At 36.5% G+C, this 18,302-nt stretch overlaps 1 protein-coding gene across 2 annotated transcripts; it reads left to right on the top strand.

Annotated features, from left to right (window-relative positions):
* The first annotated feature begins 6,505 nt into the window (after positions 1–6,505).
* LOC116250700 (exosome complex component RRP41-like) lies at positions 6,506–17,098 on the top strand. 2 transcript variants are annotated; one of them, XM_031624538.2, is made up of 9 exons: positions 6,506–6,834; positions 8,261–8,342; positions 11,443–11,652; positions 11,734–11,812; positions 12,861–12,963; positions 13,099–13,219; positions 15,462–15,550; positions 16,064–16,213; positions 16,710–17,098. In XM_031624538.2, exons 3-9 carry the CDS (start codon positions 11,517–11,519, stop codon positions 16,797–16,799), a joined length of 768 nt encoding a protein of 255 aa, XP_031480398.1. In that variant the 5' UTR covers positions 6,506–6,834; positions 8,261–8,342; positions 11,443–11,516; the 3' UTR covers positions 16,800–17,098. The 2 variants fall into 2 exon arrangements, with proteins under 2 accessions (XP_031480398.1, XP_049932252.1); XM_050076295.1 differs by having other exon boundaries at positions 8,188–8,342.
* Positions 17,099–18,302: the final 1,204 nt, after the last annotated feature.

The following is an 18,302-nucleotide window of genomic DNA, read 5'->3' as shown; positions in this document are numbered from 1 at the left end:
AACCTGCCTAAGGAGAACGTACCTCATTTTTTGGATTTATGTATGACATAATATGTTATCATTTTTATTGCTATGGGTTGTCTGACATGAATATACTCTTGAATGCGCTGTCAATGTTTTGGGTCTGAACGCTGAAGTCATTCATGACTTTTTACATGAGGCGACGGGTTTGGAAAAGGTTTTCTTTTAGCTTTTTTCTTGAGTTTTATAAACTTTTATGATAGTCATTTGAGAATTGACATTTGCTTTCGGCCCAAGCGCTAAAATGCGCTTATGAAGGAAACATCCAATTCACTTTGCAGTCTATGTTCGTTTTAAAAAAAAAAAAAAAAGTTCTCATGGGCTTACGATGTTTGCTATAATCTCAAAAGCATGGCTTAAAGTTCTTGATTTTCTTGCTGATCGGCATGAGTACGAAGGAGCTTAATACGACCCCAAACAAAATAAATGAGGAACTATCGAGAAAAAATATAAACAGGAATTTGCTAAAATGATAAAAAATGATATTTTAGTAATGACAGAACTAAGGATAAATAACTTAACTGAAGTTTTAAACTTTAAAGCAAAAAATAATGTAAAAAATGAGAAAGTGAACAATTTGTTTTGAAATATAAAAACATCAAGACTTTTTTTCTTTTATTTTCGTTGCTTTTAATGTTTTTATTGAGTCTTTTGTCTTATATATATATATATATATATATATATATATATATATATATATATATATATATATATATATATATATATATAGGGAGAGAGAGAGAGAATAAAAACAGACTGCTTAAAAATACAACAAATAATTTTTTTTATATAACATTACTGGTATGATATGATGGAAAATATATATTAACTCAATCATTTTTTTAGTTTAGTTGTGTTTTTCGTAAAAAGAACTTGAAGGCTCACATAGCATCAAAAATTTGATCATGTGAAGTTCGCCACTTTTGTAAAGACAACTCAAACTAAGGCGTGCTTTATATCAAAGTAGTTTTTATAAATACATTAAGATGTTTTTAATTTATTTAAAATAATACTTCAATGGGTCTGGTTTTATCCGTGACCTCAGAGTCTAGGATCCACCAGTTTCACTTAACCATTTGGATAGGGGATAAAAACCAGATCCATCAAAATTAATCACTTTTACAACCTAACCTTATATATATGGTCTTTAAGAGTGATTTACCGAGGAACATTTATTAAGGTAATCATTTTTTTATGATGTTAATGATTTTTATTAATTGAAAAATGAAGGGCTCTTCTGACATCAAATTTTGATAGTATTTTTTGATAAAACTAATTTGAATTAAATGATTCATATTAAATTAGGTTTACAAGCACATTAGAAGGTTCACATTTTGTTAAAAACACTTCTTTAACTTAAATTTAAAAGGTCTACTTTTTCCCTTAACCAAGTGATATGGTATTTACTATATATATATATATATATATATATATATATATATATATATATATATATATATATATATATATATATATAGAGAGAGAGAGAGAGAGAGAAAGAGAACAGATCTTATTAGATGATTATATATTGAAAGATCTGGTATACATAGCAGTCATACATGTTTTTAACGACAGTTTATGTCTTTATGAAGCTTTAACCAATATATATTTAATTTTTAGCTATTTTATATATATATATATATATATATATATATATATATATATATATATATATATATATATATATATGTATATATAGTTCCCAACCAGGGTTCTTTTCACATTCCCCACATGGTACTACTTCGCTATCGGTCACCGATGAGTATTTAGCCTTGCAAGGTGGTGCTTGCTCAGGTCTCATGTTACTCGGGTCAAAGCGTAAGCCAGTGATGCTTTCGGCTACTGGACTCTCGCCATCTAGGGTGCAGTACTTCACCGCTTCGCCTAGCAACACGACGCTTGTATTGCTCTCCCACAACCCTGTTTTCACTGTTTAGGCTGCTATAAGTAATGCAACTATGAATCTTATTGGATAGTTTGATCCTAACTCAGGATGAACGCTGGCGGCATGCTTAACACATGCAAATCAGACAGGAACTGGTGTTTCCAGTGGCGGACGGGTGTGAATAAAGGGTAAGAACATGCCCTTGGGAGGAGGACAATAGCTATATATATATATATATATATATGGGGGAATGGTGAGATTGGTGGCTTGCTTTAGAAACACACACACGTAGATATATATATATATATATATATATATATATATCCGTTGAGGTGAGGATCTCCTTCTTCTTCTTCGCATGTTCATGAAAATGGCTGTTAAAGTGGTCATGTACTTGCAAATGGCTCTTGAAGATGGCCCAGGTTTTATATCGGGGTCAGATCACATTACTTTCACAAGTAGGGAAAATTCTCCCGAGCGTCATCCTATTACAATTGTTCTTTCCTTTTATTGTATTAGCAAATCATTGGAAGCTGTAGGCTTTTTGTTGGCTCTTTTTATATAATCCAAACTTCCAACTCATATGTACATTTTTGAGAAAACTGATACGGCCCCATTCCTAAGGTAGAAACCTATCTGGTTCCTGTCTTAGATAAGGTCACTGGCCAAGCTTTCGGACCCTGGGTTTGGGCTGAAGTGAACTCAACCTGGTTGGGCTCCAATATATATATATATATATATATATATATATATTAATTATTATATATTTTTACTTTTTGATATAAATACAACTGAAAATGGCTTGAATTAGAGGCAGAGCTAAGGTAGAGCCAGCATGAGCTCTCGCTTCTTCTCAATTTTTTCAAAAAAAATTATATGTAAATGTTAGAAAATTTCACTTGTTTTTTATAAAAATTTTAAAAAATGATACTTTGACCCTATTCAAAATTTAAAAATTTTAATTCAATTCTCGTCATAAAAAATTTCTGATTTCACCCCTCTCTAGAGCCCAATTAAACTTGAAAGAACCCTAATGCTAACAAACAGGCGCCGAGTTGACCTAGAACTCTAGCCTGATGCCCACCCAAAGTCTTTGAAAATGAACCCGGAGAGCTGCCGACTCAATAGATTGGCATATCATTCAGCTGAAAATTGGATAGAAATAATTAAATAAAAAATTTTAACAAATGACACATGGCCCACTGATTCCCATCAAACCAGCTATATAAGCGGACGGATGTTGAACACCAATTTAAATAAAAGAGTGGAAATTAATGGCTGAATAATGTGTGAGGCAAAAAATTGGCACAGGACACAATGCCCCCGTTCTAAACTTAACTACTTTTCAATTAAAAACTGTTATATTAAAGTTGGACAAAACACTTTTGGAAAAGCGCAATGGTAAACAAAAGTCACTATTTTTTTTTTACAGGCTAAAGATCTGCAGGTCAGGCTAAGAAGAACGACCAATTAGATCAATTTTTGCATCATTTTACGTACTTCAACGGTCCATCTACGCTTCGTGATGCTCTCCTAATACGCTGCATTTGGTAGAGAACGAGCGAAATCTTGAGTACCAATATAACTGTATTGAAGTTGAGAATATTTCTTTTCAGGAAAAAAGAGATGCGATTGAATGCTTGCAGCTTATACATAGTTTCGATATTTGGACTCGTAGTGCCAAGCTTCTTCTTAGCGCAGCTGATAATAATTCGGAGTTTTTTTCCATATGCAGGACATAAGGTGTTGAGCAACACCAATGCCATCACAAAAGTGATCTTGTTCACACGACCATTATTGTTGGTGCAAATATCACTCATTCTACTCCAAGAACTTGTCCATGATTTACCTAAGAGTGATCTACGCAAACTGACAGGATATATAACAAACGCCTACTATACTTGAGTTGTGGCTCTAAAGTGTTAGCAACGATCCGACCACTTCAGAGTTAGTGGATGTAAAGCCTGTGTTTGATGAGAGCCAAGAGTTACAAAGTAGTGGCAATGACCCAACCACTTCAAAGTTTGTGTGTATAAAGTCTATTCAGTACCGTGAAACTATTTTATAAAAGTTCGTGGCTATCTTAATTATTTTTATAAAAAAAAAATCTAACAATTAATTGCCTCAAAAGGGGTTTAGCATGGTCGGACAACCGACATGTTAATAGTGCATCACGAGTTCGATCTTCATGGGCGTTACTCTCATAAACCGCAAAAGGTGAGATCGAAACACTCTACCTAAATGATGTAGGATATCTACTTAGGTTCCTATGCAAACCATAACCCAGAATGTAAGGGCATGGGTGTAGCTTTCGAACCTCACTCTGGGCAGTTGGTAGCCTCCTGCTCACCTAGAAATTTAACAATTCATTAATAACACGTCATTTTCTGTGATAATTAGATATTCATATATTCTTGCTCACCTAGAACTTTAACAATTCATTAATAACGCGTCACTTTCAGTGATAATTAGATATTCATACATTCAGACTTAAATTCAGATATCAATAAAGATGAAGATAAAGTTTATACCATATTCTAATCGGATATCTAAATTCGCAATCTTAATCCCTATCAATTGGGACCTTTATTTTCAGATCCGACTCGAAATTCAACTTTTTAATATACGACAGACTCTGCACCGCATAAGGATCAACTTTTTGAAAAATATATGGGCATTGGATATAAGATATTTATTTTAAATTGAATCCAGATATCAATATGAATCCAATCAGACATTTATTTAAAACCAAACATGAATCTGATTACAATGGAATGTCATCTCCTAGTCCGAATCCAATCCAATTTTTCAATCGGATGTTATCCCAAGTGAAGGCCGAAATCCTTCCCCCCATCACCCCATGATCCAGGGCTGCTTTCAGTGCCTGAGGAAAGACAATACTCAAAGAAATTCAACACACACCAGTGTAGTGCAAGTAAGAAATCTCATTTGCTTAGATCCAATGGAATATAAATTGGTAATAGACTAAAGGATGGAAGACATATTATGACATTCCTGGCCGTGTGTACTTTGTATTTTGCATTTACAAGAACATTGGATAAAGGTTTTTTCTGTGTTTGAGTCACATTTTGTGAGAATGACAATGCTCTAGACTAAGCCTGCGAAACGGAACTGGGTACTCGACGGGTACCGATATCCTACAGATTGGGCTTGGGCCCGAAAAAGCTGGTGCGAGTAGGCTCGATTATTTTGTTTTTTATTTTTTAAATTATTATTATTATATTTTATTATTTAAAATATAATGTACATTCAAAAACTTTTATTTTATATTTAAAAATATTTTTTATTTTAATAGGGCCAAGCTAGGCTCGAGTATCGGATATCTGACCCGGACCCAGGCTCAGGTTTCCAGCATCGGGCCAAGCCAGGCTGGGCCAGCCTGATGCCCAGGTCTACTCTAGACCAATTGCCGATCATCCATACAAATTTTGGTTAATCATATAAGAAATTGGACTTAATGTAAGTCCACAAAGAACCTAATAAATTAATTTAAGTTTCTAGTGCTTTGTGATTTAGAAAATTTGTACGAGCGGAATGGGGTGTAGAAGAAAAGTGAAAGTAAACGAAAATTAGAAAAAAAATGCAAAAAAAAGGTGACTTATATTTGAACAAATAATAAGTTCCCACCCACCTTTGAAAAGTTAACAAATAGTTGCCTAACATATTCTTTCACATATTTACGTGCTTATCTAATGTGCCATTCTACATTCTTATGAAAATTAAATAAATATTTAAAAATTAAAAAATTTCTGGACCAGCTAACTCAAATTAAAGTCATCAAAGTGGGCTTGTAGCCTTGTACTAAGTTGAGACTCATGCTCCGTTGGATTACTTCATATTTAAAATTCTTGGACCTGTTGTGGATCTGATGTACAAGATCTATCATAAAGTCTATGGTTCATCAAGTTAACGGTTTTTTACCTGACCTAAAATCCTTACTTGAAATCCTTATTTTACCTTTTAAAATGGGCAAAAAGTCGGATTTAATATCAAATGAGAGCATCTAATCTCAAATTAATGGTTCTCAAATGATGAGGATTTCAGATTAGGGGCAATCCAAAGACCCTAATGTTCGACTTCGTAAATGTTCATGATCTCCGCTTTACTTCTAAGTTCCATAGTCACAAAAAAAAATAAAAAAACCCAAAAAAATGCGATAAATTAAATTGTGGTTTAAAACTTTAGAAAACACACTTTTTTGAAAAAATGTTAAAAAAATGCATTTTTAACGTGTTTTTTTATTTTTATTTTTAATATATTTTTATGTTTGTGTTATTAGTTCCACTCTTATTTTATTTTTCTTTCATTTTTTATTTTTTTTAAAAAAATTACCGTATTTCTTTGGATTATACTATAGAAAAACCTTGTGATTTAAAATTCTAACCTTATTTGTGACTATAGACTTTATAGTAGCAACATCTTAAGGAGGAATTATGCATGGTGAATCAGAACAAGGGGGGCCCGCGGAGGAGGGGGGCCCGCATGGACCATGGGCCCACCCAGCACATGAAAAAAAAAAAAATTGCATTTAAAAAGTTAAAAAATTTGAATTTGGCCAGACCGCCCTTTCTCGCTGGCCCTACCCTCTCTCTCGCGCCCTCTCTCTCGCGCGCCCTACCCTCTGGCTCTCTCTCGCGCCCTCTCTCTCTGGCCCTACCCTCTCTCTCGCGCCGTTTCTCTCTCGCGCCCTCTCTCTCTCTACCCTCGCCGGCCCCGCCCTCCCTCTCGCGCCCTCTCTTTGGCTTCGGCCTCTCTCTTGCGCCCAATCTCTCGCTCGTTCCCTCCCTCTCTGGCCCACAGCGCAGGCCAGAGCCAGCCCCGGCGCCCGCCCTCCCTCTCTCTTGCGGCCTCTCTCTCGCTCGCTACCTCCCTCCCTGGCCCACAGCGCAGGGAGTAAGCAGATCTGGGTAATGCCTTGTTTTTTCCATACGCTGTAGTATTGCTAGCTTTTGTTTTTTATTTTCTTCCTCTCTGAAGCAGCGTTTTTTTTTTTCCTGATGCATACTGTAATACATCTTCTCTTAAAGATGTAAGACACGAGTTGCTGCTCAGGAGTCGGGAGGACTTAGTATGCTTAGAAATAATAAAAAAGTTTTTTTTTTAGTGGTATTACATGATCAAGAGCTCCACAGTGAGCCATCACCTCCACTGCAGATTGGATCATTCTGCAGTGCCATGAACCTTCTCCTGCTAGTCGGTAGGCTTAATTGGTTCATTCTGAATGCACTTCTCCTGCTAGTCGGTTGGTTAACTTCACAGAAGTTAGATTAGTTTTTAGGTATCTTAGCTTGCTGCTTCATATCTGGGGCAGAATGGTTGAGTAACTGTTGGAAATTTGCAGTATATACAATTAAGATATTCATGTTGGGTTCACTTTGCCTTTCAGTTTTGTTTCCAGACCCCTTTTGTTATATTGCTCAAACTTTTGGAGTAATTGTTAAGATTTAAGAGGAATAGATTTTAAAGCTTATTGTCTTGTCAAGTTGGCTTGTGTCATAGAACTGTATGCGATCATCATAGCAGGACAGATGGGTTCTTATAGTACTTGAATCAAGATCAGTTGTTTTTGTTAGACTTCTGTTTTTCTAAACGTCAAGGTATGTAACACTGCCTACGTAAGATGAATTGGAGCTTGTTTGAAACTTTCATGCATTTGCTATCTGTATGTCGATAAAGGCAACCTCAAATTCCACTTGAATCTTAGTGAAAACTGAATTGCGAGCAAACCGTTAAATCATATTCTCTACAAACATCACAAGAAAATAGCTTAATGTTGCATTTGATGCCCCATAAACCAACCAATTGAATAATACATGGTTGAACCTCTCAGTTTGGTTAAACATATTGAGGTTCCCTTCAGATCTGTTGTTTGAGCTTTGCTTGCCACATGAGCTTCAGCCAAATTTATGTTTTCAGCAGCAGTATTTTCAGACATACAAATGCTTGTTACGATCTTTAGGACATCTTATGACTATGCAAGAAAACTTTTATGTTCTAGGAATGAAGAACAATTAAAGAGATATACTGGATTGTATTTTTTTACTAGATAAGGGTGAAATACTAACATAGTTGATAGCCTGTTTGTAATAAAGAAAATTACTGATAAATTCATATCCTTCTCTATTACTGTAGAATGCAATCTTACATTTTCTAGATCTGATCTGCTGAACATATAGGACTCTGGTCCCTTTAGTTTTTGATATGTTTCGAGTTCGATTACTTCGATATGTTTAAATCTTATTGTCTATTTTAAATTTTAGGTTTTTCGTGTTAGCTTATTGAGAAGATGATGAAAAATATTGAAAGTTATTTAAAAAAAAAGTTATTGATCAGGAGGGACAAAACCAAGGGGAATAAAAGCAGACGCAAAAACTGATTGTGTTACATAGAAAGAATACAAAACTGCTTGTTTTAGGTAAGTAACATTTACTTTTTGGGTTTTGAAGTTTATATATGTATTTGTTTGTTATACTTTGAGTTGTTGTTGTATTTTGAGTTGTGATATTTGTATGTCCACCTTATGCTCACTGCTCACACTTACGCCACTGAATAGAAATAGAGCACCTTATCTGTTTAGGATAGATCGCGCTTTGTGCTAATGACACAAGCAATTATTAAATGTGCTGTAAGACAGGTCGCGCTTCACGTTCATGACGTGGGCAATTATATACGACATATGTTCACTTCTACTATACTGTGATTTGTAAATATTATCTAAAGTGTGTGAGTATATATATATATAATAGTTCGTTGGACCGTTTGGCCCGCCCCTAAAAAAAATCCTGGCTCCGCCCCTGAATGCCCCCATTTCGCACCCTTGAAAGCCCGGCAACGGAATTTGCCCAGTTTTCTCTATGTCTCACTGTCGCAGCCTACTTATTCCATTTTGTATGCAGTTATTATCGTTTATAACTTTAGAGTACAAGTGTGGCAAGTGGAGTGAAAAAAAAAAAAGAATAACTACGGGATATGATTTTGTCTACATTTTTTGTGTTGGAAGGGAGAGAGAACCAATCTAGAGTTCCTGATTCTATATACGCAATGTCATAAGTGGTCAGTGGTCAGTTTTCTGGGGGAATTATAGATGCCCACCATGTGATGAAACGACTTCTATTCTAGTCAATTATAAAAAAAAATAGTGCGTTGTTTGGTTATTACATGCCTTAATATGATTGAGTATTTGTATTATTGTTGGGATGAACTCTACATAAAAAAGTGCCCAAGGCTTGCTGGTCGGAAATTACAGAACACAGACATTTTGTCATATTAATGAACCTATGGCTGTTAGTGGTCAATGAAAGACTAGTCAATGAAGGTAGAGGAACAACCTTGATTGAACACTCGATTTGGGAATGTTTGTTTTGAGCAATTTAAAGATGAATGTATACCTTCTTGTTAGTGAATCATTCAGTTTAGAATGCTACTTGCCTGTTGAAAAAGGACATGTGCAAGTCGGAGAAAAGATTGTTAAACTATGCTGTCTTCCATCATGTTAGCTGAGTTTTTGTACAAATATATCTTGATCATCATCCCCCACATATTCAGTCTTCCGTTTCTTGATGCAATGGAAGTTGAAGGCCTTGCTCTTTTTCTTCTTTCATTTTGGAGCATAAGCTTATATGCATGACAGATATAGATCAGACTCTTGGAGCCACAATTGGGTACGTTTTGCCTCCAAGCAAAACAAACTGGACCAGTCAATACCTGGTCTGTTCAAAGAACTTTTTCATCGTGATTTTTCAGTTACTAGTTCAGTTGCTTATGCAGGTGTATTCTTTCCATGTTTCATTTCATGTTATCAGGTGGCTAGTTGCTTTGTTTATATTGTGTATTAACTGCAAGTCAGTTTTCTTTTTTTTTTTCCCCAGCATTCCACTATTTCTGCCATCAAGCACCAGAAGAAACTCCATGGCATTATTGTTCCAAACAATCATATCGGTAAAAAAGGGGAAAAAATGCCAAAATGAAAAGTTTTTTTTTTCATTTTTTCGCCTTTTTTTACAATTTTTACTTATCAGATTTTTATTTTCGCATTTTTCACATGGACCTTTTGTTCTTAATTCTTTTTTAATTTGCTGAGATTTTTTTGAGAAAAACAACTTTGTCGTATTATATCCAAGAAAAAACTTGTCGTTTAATACTCAAAAACGATATTTGTGACAATTAATCAAACACATGCTGAATTTGGAAAGAGGAAAAATATCCTCCTCCACCTTATTCTAGTAAAACAATCCTGGGATTTAAATCCCAGATTTATTTTCCGATACCTTACTGTTACTGACTGTTGCCATGCATAGTTGCATATTTATGTATCAGTACCACTACTTAGCTTTTCGACAAGACGTGCATTACAACCTAATTATGCATGAACTGCATTTACAAGCGGCACGTGCAACTGCAGCTTATTTAAAGCCAGTTTATGGCGTTGGGCATTGGAATTTCACTAGAAGCAGCCTCGAGAATTATTAAAAAGTGTTAAATATCTGTGTTTTGAACCCATTAGGCAGGTATTTTTACTTGCTTACCTAGATTGATTTTAAGTTTTTAGTGTTTAGCTCTGATATAGTTGCCCAACTTTGTCACATGGGTACCATTGTAAAGGCACCGTACCTGTACTGGTTAGGTACGACATCAGTACTGGTACTGTTTCGAGTACTTCTTGGGTACTGGTCAAACAATACCAGATACGGTCAACGTACTCGGGACCATATTCGTCGGATTTAGGACTCAGTCAAAGTTCACCGAGTCCTTTCCTATCCAAAATTTAGGATTTCAGTTTTGTTCTTTACACCATTTACACTCAGGAAACATATAGAGCTGCATTTTCATATTTTGTTCAATAGTTTCTTCTTTAAAATCTATAAATTTTGAATCATGAATGTGTTAATCTGTTCTCTCTCTCTCTCTCTCTCTCTCTCTCTCTATATATATATATATATATATATATATATATATATATATATATATATATATATATATAGCTGTACCCTGTAGTCAAGTTTTTTTAAATAGTCTGAACCCGTACCGGTACGAGCACCTGTATCCATACCTATGTGACATAGTTGCCTAAGCTTTTATGCATGGTCATGGATTGATTGTGTAATTGAAATAGACATAGAAAGTATTGTCAGGAGGGGTCGATTTGACAAGAGTTGTTGCATATAGAAGGTATTAGTGGGATAGGTTGATTTGGGGACAACTCGTGCATCTGTTTGAGCTGTTTTCAATATGATTTCGTGATTCTGGATGTAACTTATTTTATCTTGTACTGGGGATACAACTTGATTGTTGTTTTCATATGCATGCATGTATGATGGTTGACTAATACAAGTTAAATGTGCTTCTTATATTGTGTTTACTTGAATATTTGTTATTTTAATTGTTTGTTTAATTTTTTTATTATTTTAATAGTTATGATGTAATTTATCATTTTGATCATGAAGCTTACTTTTGAACATCTTGAGGCTTATGCCTTGGATCACCTCATTGCATTGAACTACATTGTTTCCAAGTAGTTGTTAAAACCTAGGGGCTTGGGAAAAGGAAGGGAATCAAAGGGAGGGAGCGGAAGGAAAAGCAGTGAGTGACAATGGCGAGCAAAGGTCAAGGAGTCAGTGTTCCCACGTACTCTCCAACAGTGAGTGCGAGAAAGAGTAGAGCATCCCGAGACTCAAAAGATGGATTGCGGGTCGATGGCCGTAACACCCATCAATGTAGACCAGCATGTAGGCCCCCCTTCCCCTCTTCCCCAACTTACTTCTCTCTCTCTCTCTCTCTCTCACTAAGTAATGTTCTGAGTATTGCAGTTATGAGAACGGGTGCAGTGAATGCGGCAGTTGGTTCTGCTTATGCTGAATTTGGCAGCACAAAGGTCATTGTTTCAGTGTAAGCAGGCAGTTGTCCCCTTTGGCTGGTTTTTTTATTTTCCTATTTGTTTTTAGCTTTTCCAGATGCTATGAACTATGAATGGTTATTTCTTCATGGTCAAAGAATGAATGACAGGCTTCCATATTCTTGTGGTCAAGTAATTTGTGCAGCCAAAGAATAATATGATTTGGATGCTCCCCGACTCCTTGTGACCCGATCATATTCAATTTTTGTCCTTTAATCGAGCACACGGTCTTTGGATAAGCGGTAATATCCACCTTGTTCCTTTGGGCTTGAAATTGGTCTTCAAGGTGACACATATGTGTCCACTCAGTGTCTTCTGTTGCTTATATTTTGGTGAATATTTCTGTTGCTTCTATCCCCCAACACATAAGGTTAGTATATATCGGGCACTCAGACAACTGTGTTGATGAAGTGCTAAAAGATTATTCTTTAATACCTTATTTCATATGAAGTAGTACATATAACTAGTTTTTTTAAGAAATATGTAAGAGCTTATGTCACATGGATGTGGGCATGAGTGCAGATGTAGACACCAGTGTGAAACATTCTCGAAAAGCTTGGGTGTGGGGACATGGACTTACACACACATAGATTAGTATACAAAAAATACCAAAAGGTATACTAAATACAAAAAAAGAGTCAGCCATGTCTAAGCCATGGCCCATACTTGCACCTGTGTCCAGCCATCTTGACACGTGTGTGATGCCCTTTCAACAGTCTTTGTATTCAGCATGCAACTTGTGGAACACCATAAGTTATGCCTAGTTTTTTATTTGATGGATTTTGGGTGCTTAAGTTAGCTATATATTTCATTAATTCATGTCCTCTGCTTTGTTGTTTTAAGCAAATGTTTTTCCCTTTTTTGCATTTCCTGTATATCATTGCAAGCACAAAGGTATTGTATTGTTCCGTCTCCTTCAATTTGTCCTTAGGGGATAATGGAACTGCACCATTTTTAATTTCTTGATATAACAATATAGCAGCATCTTATGCACTTGCAGTTTTACATGGAGTTATGTGTTTCAGCATTTCTATATTGCAGATTTGGTCCTAGAGAAAGTAAAAAAGCAATGGCATATAGTGATGTAGGGCGGCTGAATTGTAGTGTAAGCTTCATGACATTCTCCACACAGATTCGTGGACAGGTGTGGAAAGGCATATGGAATCATTCATCTTGCTGTCATCTTGTGCTTTCATATTATTATTATTATTATTATTATTATTATTATTATTATTATTTTACATCATTAGGTTAGCTGATAGCATCCTTTTACATGTAGGGCTCAGATGACAAAGAGATGTCCTCGATGCTTCATAAAGCTTTGGAGGGTGCTATAATGTTGGAGACTTTTCCCAAGACAACTGTAGATGTTTTTGCTTTGGTCATGGAGTCTGGTGGCGGTAATATCAGGAACGCTTTTGCTATTGCGAGTTTTTAATTTTTATTGTTAATGTGTCTGTTTACATTTCTTTGCTTACCTCTGTTTGGCATGAGGCAAGAACAAACAATTGTTAATCTTCAGCCTTTCTCAGGAATTTATTGGAATGTTTGGATCAGTGTCGTGAAAGGCACACGCCTAATGCATGTGGTGTGCGCCTCACTGTGCATCACCCACCCAAATGCATCAAAGTGTTTGGGTGATGTGCTGCTTCCTAAATCGTGCGCCTCATCCTAGTGAGGCGTACACCTCTGGGTGATGCGCAAGGCATGCCTTATGCATGCACATCAGTCACACCTTTTTTTTTAAAAAAGAAAATTAGACACTAACAAAAACTTAGCGCTTTTTTTTGTTTGATTTTTTGTTTTTAATGCCAAACCTCCATACTCTGAAGGGTTTTGAGTCAAAATCCTTTTGTTTTTGCTGTCTCATTTCTCATTCTACTGTGTGTGTATTTCTTGCTTAATGCCACCGGGGCCATATTTTTATTCCATCAATTCCCACTGCCTGCATCCTATCTTAAGACATTTATTGTCATTTTTCACGTTTTTCTTTAAATGTCTCATTTCTTGCCTGCGATTGTTGACCTCGAAGGTAAACTGTAACCTCTTTTTTCACTGCTTTATTCACATGGCTCAAGCTTCAGTCACTCACCGTGTCACCCATCTCTCCAACAGCCGATGGTCGCCAACTCGGGGTTGAATCCCACGACCAGCAGGCATCTTCCTGTCCACCCTTCCCTTTCTACTGTTTTGCCTTCTCTCTCACTCCGTGTAAACCATCTCTTTCACAGTGGTTGAATCCCACGGCCAGCAAGCATCTTCCTGTCTGCCTCTCTCTCTCTTTCTACTACTTTGCCCTCTCTTTCTCTCGCTCTGTCTCTTTCTACCTTGGGCCGCTGGGGCTGGTCACCTCTCCACTCTCTCTCTCTCTCACTCACTCACAGTTTTGCCGCTTTTTCTCTACCATTTCTTTCTCTTTATCTCTTTGGGTTAGCACTTCTTAGCTCAATAAATATATGGTTAAACTATGAATCATGATAAATTTTCATAGTTTATCTTTATATCAGGTATTCATAATTGCATGTGCTATCTTCATTGCATTTGTTTGATTGATTGATTGATTATCATAATTATAATTTGATCAGCGAAAGTTATTTTGAGAACATATTTTATGTGATAAATATACATTCTTTATGTAGTTTGTGACAAATACACATACTTTTTGTAGTTTTGTGCATAGGAGGTATTACTTGTCATAAATATACATACTTTATAATTTTGTGTTGAAGCTTACGCTTTATTCCACCTCGCTTTACCCTGCCTCACTTGACAGGCTCAACGCTTCGTTTCGCTTATCTTATTTAACAACATTAGTTTGGATTGTGTTTTTTTAATAATTTTCCTGCATAATTCTATGCTAGATATGTATGAAATTGGAGCCATCCAGTAAATAACTTCCTTTGTTATGTCAGACAAGGAACAAATTTGAACCTTGAATGCCCTTCCAGACTCCAGTATCTTGTCTAACTGCATTCATGACCAACTCCCTTTTCCCGTACCAGGTAAAAAGAGCCTCAACAAGGCATTGGTTGCAGTGATGCCATAAAGGCAATAGTCTACAGTGATACCTAAACTTTATCAATTCAAACTGTTCCTTAATGTTGTTCAAATTGTAGTTTCTGTCTATGTTAAATCTATATTATTGTCAACTAATTATAAAGGCCATTTCTACAATTATGATGAGTTCATCTGCTACCAAACAGGTTCAATTCCAAGGTAACAGAATGGTACCTAGTACATCTGGAACAACTAGCAAACTAGTATAACGTGTAATAATAGAGTGTATGTTGCATTTATTGACATGAGACTAAAACTGGTGAATGGGATATCATCCTTTCCCAAATTGCAAGTTTGGTTAATCATTGCAAGATCTGAAGTTAGAGCAATGACAGTTGCTTTTATGAGATTCTGATGGTTAAGCTGCTACGCCATTGACTTGGTTGATTGATTTTTTGCTTCATAGTAAGCTAAGTATTGTCCTTGATCAAATCAATGGGACTATTCCTAAGCTAAACATTATAATTGAACTGATGTTCCTTGCTGCAGATATTGCAAGTTGAGTGATGTGGTTCCCTAATTTATGTCTTACTGCAATCCACTTTTTCCATTCTCATTGCCTTCCTCTTGTTTTCCAACTTGTAGGGGATCTTCCTGTAATTATATCATGTGCAAGCCTTGCACTTGCTGATGCTGGGATAATGATGTTGGATCTTGTAATTTCTACCTCTGTGGTATGTATGTTCTCTTTGTTGTTTAATAATGTTGCTTGACACCAGAAATTTTCTCATTTTTTCTCCTTTTTTTTCTTCAGTATGGGGTTCAGTCCAGGCCATTGCTCCATCTCTTATTGGGGTAGAGCGGGCTGATGCCTGAGCATTCTCTTTCAATTCCCTGCCCAAGTTGATATTAATCACATACCCTTGTTAATTTTCTGCCATGCTGGACCTGACCTGCATGGTCTACCTTGAAACCTTATAGGTGGTAAGGCGACCTAATTTAATGCCCATCTTCGTCCTAGTTTAGTAGCAAATTTGACAAAAGAAAACCCCTTGATTTTTCAATTTTATAAATGTTTGTGCCTTCCTAATATGCAAAATTAGGTATGTTTTCTTTGTTATCAAGCTATAAGTCATTGAAAATGCCTGATGTAACCATTTTCTGCTTTTCTGACTCTTGGAGGCTAAACATTCATATGCATTTATGAATTGCACTTACTGACTTTGCCTTTGTATGTGATTCCTTAGTCTTGCCATGGCAAGGACCTTGTTATTGACCCTACACTGGAAGAAGAGCGTTGTCAAGATGGTGGATTTATGATTTCTTTTATGCCTTCACGTAATGAGGTCACTCAGTTGACCATAACAGGAGAGTGGTCAACTGCAAAAGTAGCTGAGGTATGAAAGTTTCTAGTATACGGTCTTACCATGTTCTAGCATGAAATCTTTTTCATGATAAGAACTCATGGAATGGAAATAATCATGATTATATGGTCTAGAAGCAGGCTCTGAACTCCGGGCCTAGTGGGACGGAGGGGAGGCTACAGCCTCTCTTCTGGGCTGTGGGCTTCATAAACTTCCCACTCACCCGGAAAAGAAAAGGAGTGGAGAAATAATAATGATAATAACTGTTCACCTTTGTCAGTATCATCATTATCTTTGCTTTTTTTGTCGTTGCTGTTGTCTGTTGATAACTATAACTTCTGTTTTGACTTGTTAAAATTCTTTAGGACTGCTACGGTCTAATTTCTGTTGCTATGCATTCTAAAAACAATACCCACTCATGGCTATGGCCTTGCCATGGTTTGTGGTATTTTATGTGCATATGAGTACAGTTATGCTTTGTTGACTAGGTGGTTATGTTTGATGTTTGTTTCGAAATTTCTTTTGTCAGGCAATGGAGCTTTGCATAGATGCATGTTTGAAGCTGGGAAATGTCATGAGAGAATGCTTAAAAGCAGCAGCTACCTCTGTTTCCGAGTAGTGGGAGCTTCCTTTGCAATTCTTGGTCTCCTCTGTTGCTGTCGCATTTTTTAGGCCATCATTCTCCTTACATTTGATGGTTGGGATCATTCTTAGTCTTCTCACATTTTAGGCAAACTGATGCAGCATAACCACTTGAACACGAGAGAGAGAGAGGGAGAGAGATGAAATGGCAAGAAAATGCACGGCATCTAAAAGACAGATTCTTAGGATTGCCCATATCACGGCTCCTGGTAGGGCCATTGTTTCAAATGAATGTTATAGCAAGAAACTGTACTCCATCCAAGGGAGACTGTTCAATTGCCCATGGCAGGCTCTGTTACCATATCGCCTGATCTCGAGTTCCTGGTCGAGGTCGCTGTGAAGTCAGGATGGAGGGGTTTATTGACAAGCTTGTTCGAGCTTGGTTATAAGACGGTAAGTGCTGCTGAAGGCTTTCCAGTCGCGCTGGTTACTTGCCCAACACAGCCACAGCTACCATGATAGTTCATCCAGTTCAAGGGTGCTTTGCAGCCAGCATATGGATTCTTGTGCGGTCATATGGCTTGTAATGCGATATTGTACCAGCAACCTGATCTATTGCGTTATTCCGCTACATGATTTACCTCCACATGCTGCCAGTGGGGAGGCGCACAGCTACATTCTCTGCCAATCGAATCTCCTAAACGAAAGTTTGGATCTTACTCCTGTTGGATTTGGACTTGACTTAGAAAGTTCAGTCAAGGTCTGAATCCGAACTATTGAAGAAGATTCAACCATTAAGATATGGTAAACAGTGGATCCAACTTGAGTCCAAACTATTAACGAATATGATGGGGACTAATTCAATAAAAAATTACCCTAATTTGTTGCATAATTTTAAAGGAGCAATTCTCTGCGGCTCATATCCTTGGCAACCACAAGATCCAAATAGAGATTCGGATGGGCATGATTGCTGTAATAACATTTCAAAAGACGCGTTTTTAAGAAATTCGTCACATCGATATGTTTCCTACCATTCAGAAGCTGGAGATTCACTCGGCATAAACAAGATTCATAAAATACAAAAGGGAGGCATTTAAATTTCTCAAACTTTTAGTTGCAGAACTAGAGAGCCCATTATAACTCGTCAACGAGAAGACAGGACAGGCAAAATTTAGAAGTTAAAACCACATTCTTGAAGTAACTATACAAGCCATGGTTTGGTGAATGTTGTGCCTAATGATCTTTTGATCGGCTGTTATATCTCCCTCCAATTTCCCATTGGAGGTGGGATTTTCTGTTAGTAACGTTGATATATTGCTTTCAGCTCTCTCTCTCTCTCTCTGAGGAATCAAGTGGAATAAGAAACTTGTTATCGTTTGATGTATATATGCTGTTTTGTAGATGGCTCTCTCTCTCTGTTTTATGTATATATGCTGTTTTCTGGATAGTGGGCCGATGCCCCAGACTCCATTTTATGTTTGTTTTAGTGATTTACCTGCTAAATAGTCTAGTCCAAATATAATATGTTTGGCATATAAAT

The sequence above is a fragment of the Nymphaea colorata genome, chromosome 1 (genome assembly GCF_008831285.2).
Source record: "Nymphaea colorata isolate Beijing-Zhang1983 chromosome 1, ASM883128v2, whole genome shotgun sequence".
Lineage (NCBI taxonomy): Eukaryota > Viridiplantae > Streptophyta > Magnoliopsida > Nymphaeales > Nymphaeaceae > Nymphaea > Nymphaea colorata.
Note: the sequence above shows the minus strand (reverse complement) of the source record. Positions and strands in the feature narration are given on the sequence as shown.

Coding starts and splice junctions, on each gene's coding strand:
- LOC116250700 (XM_031624538.2), top strand. CDS start 11,517: ATGGCGAGCAAAGGTCAAGGAGTCAGTGTTCCCACGTACTCTCCAACA. Junction 11,813..12,860: donor ACAAAGGTCATTGTTTCAGT/GTAAGCAGGCAG, acceptor TCTATATTGCAG/ATTTGGTCCTAGAGAAAGTA. Junction 13,220..15,461: donor GGTCATGGAGTCTGGTGGCG/GTAATATCAGGA, acceptor TCCAACTTGTAG/GGGATCTTCCTGTAATTATA.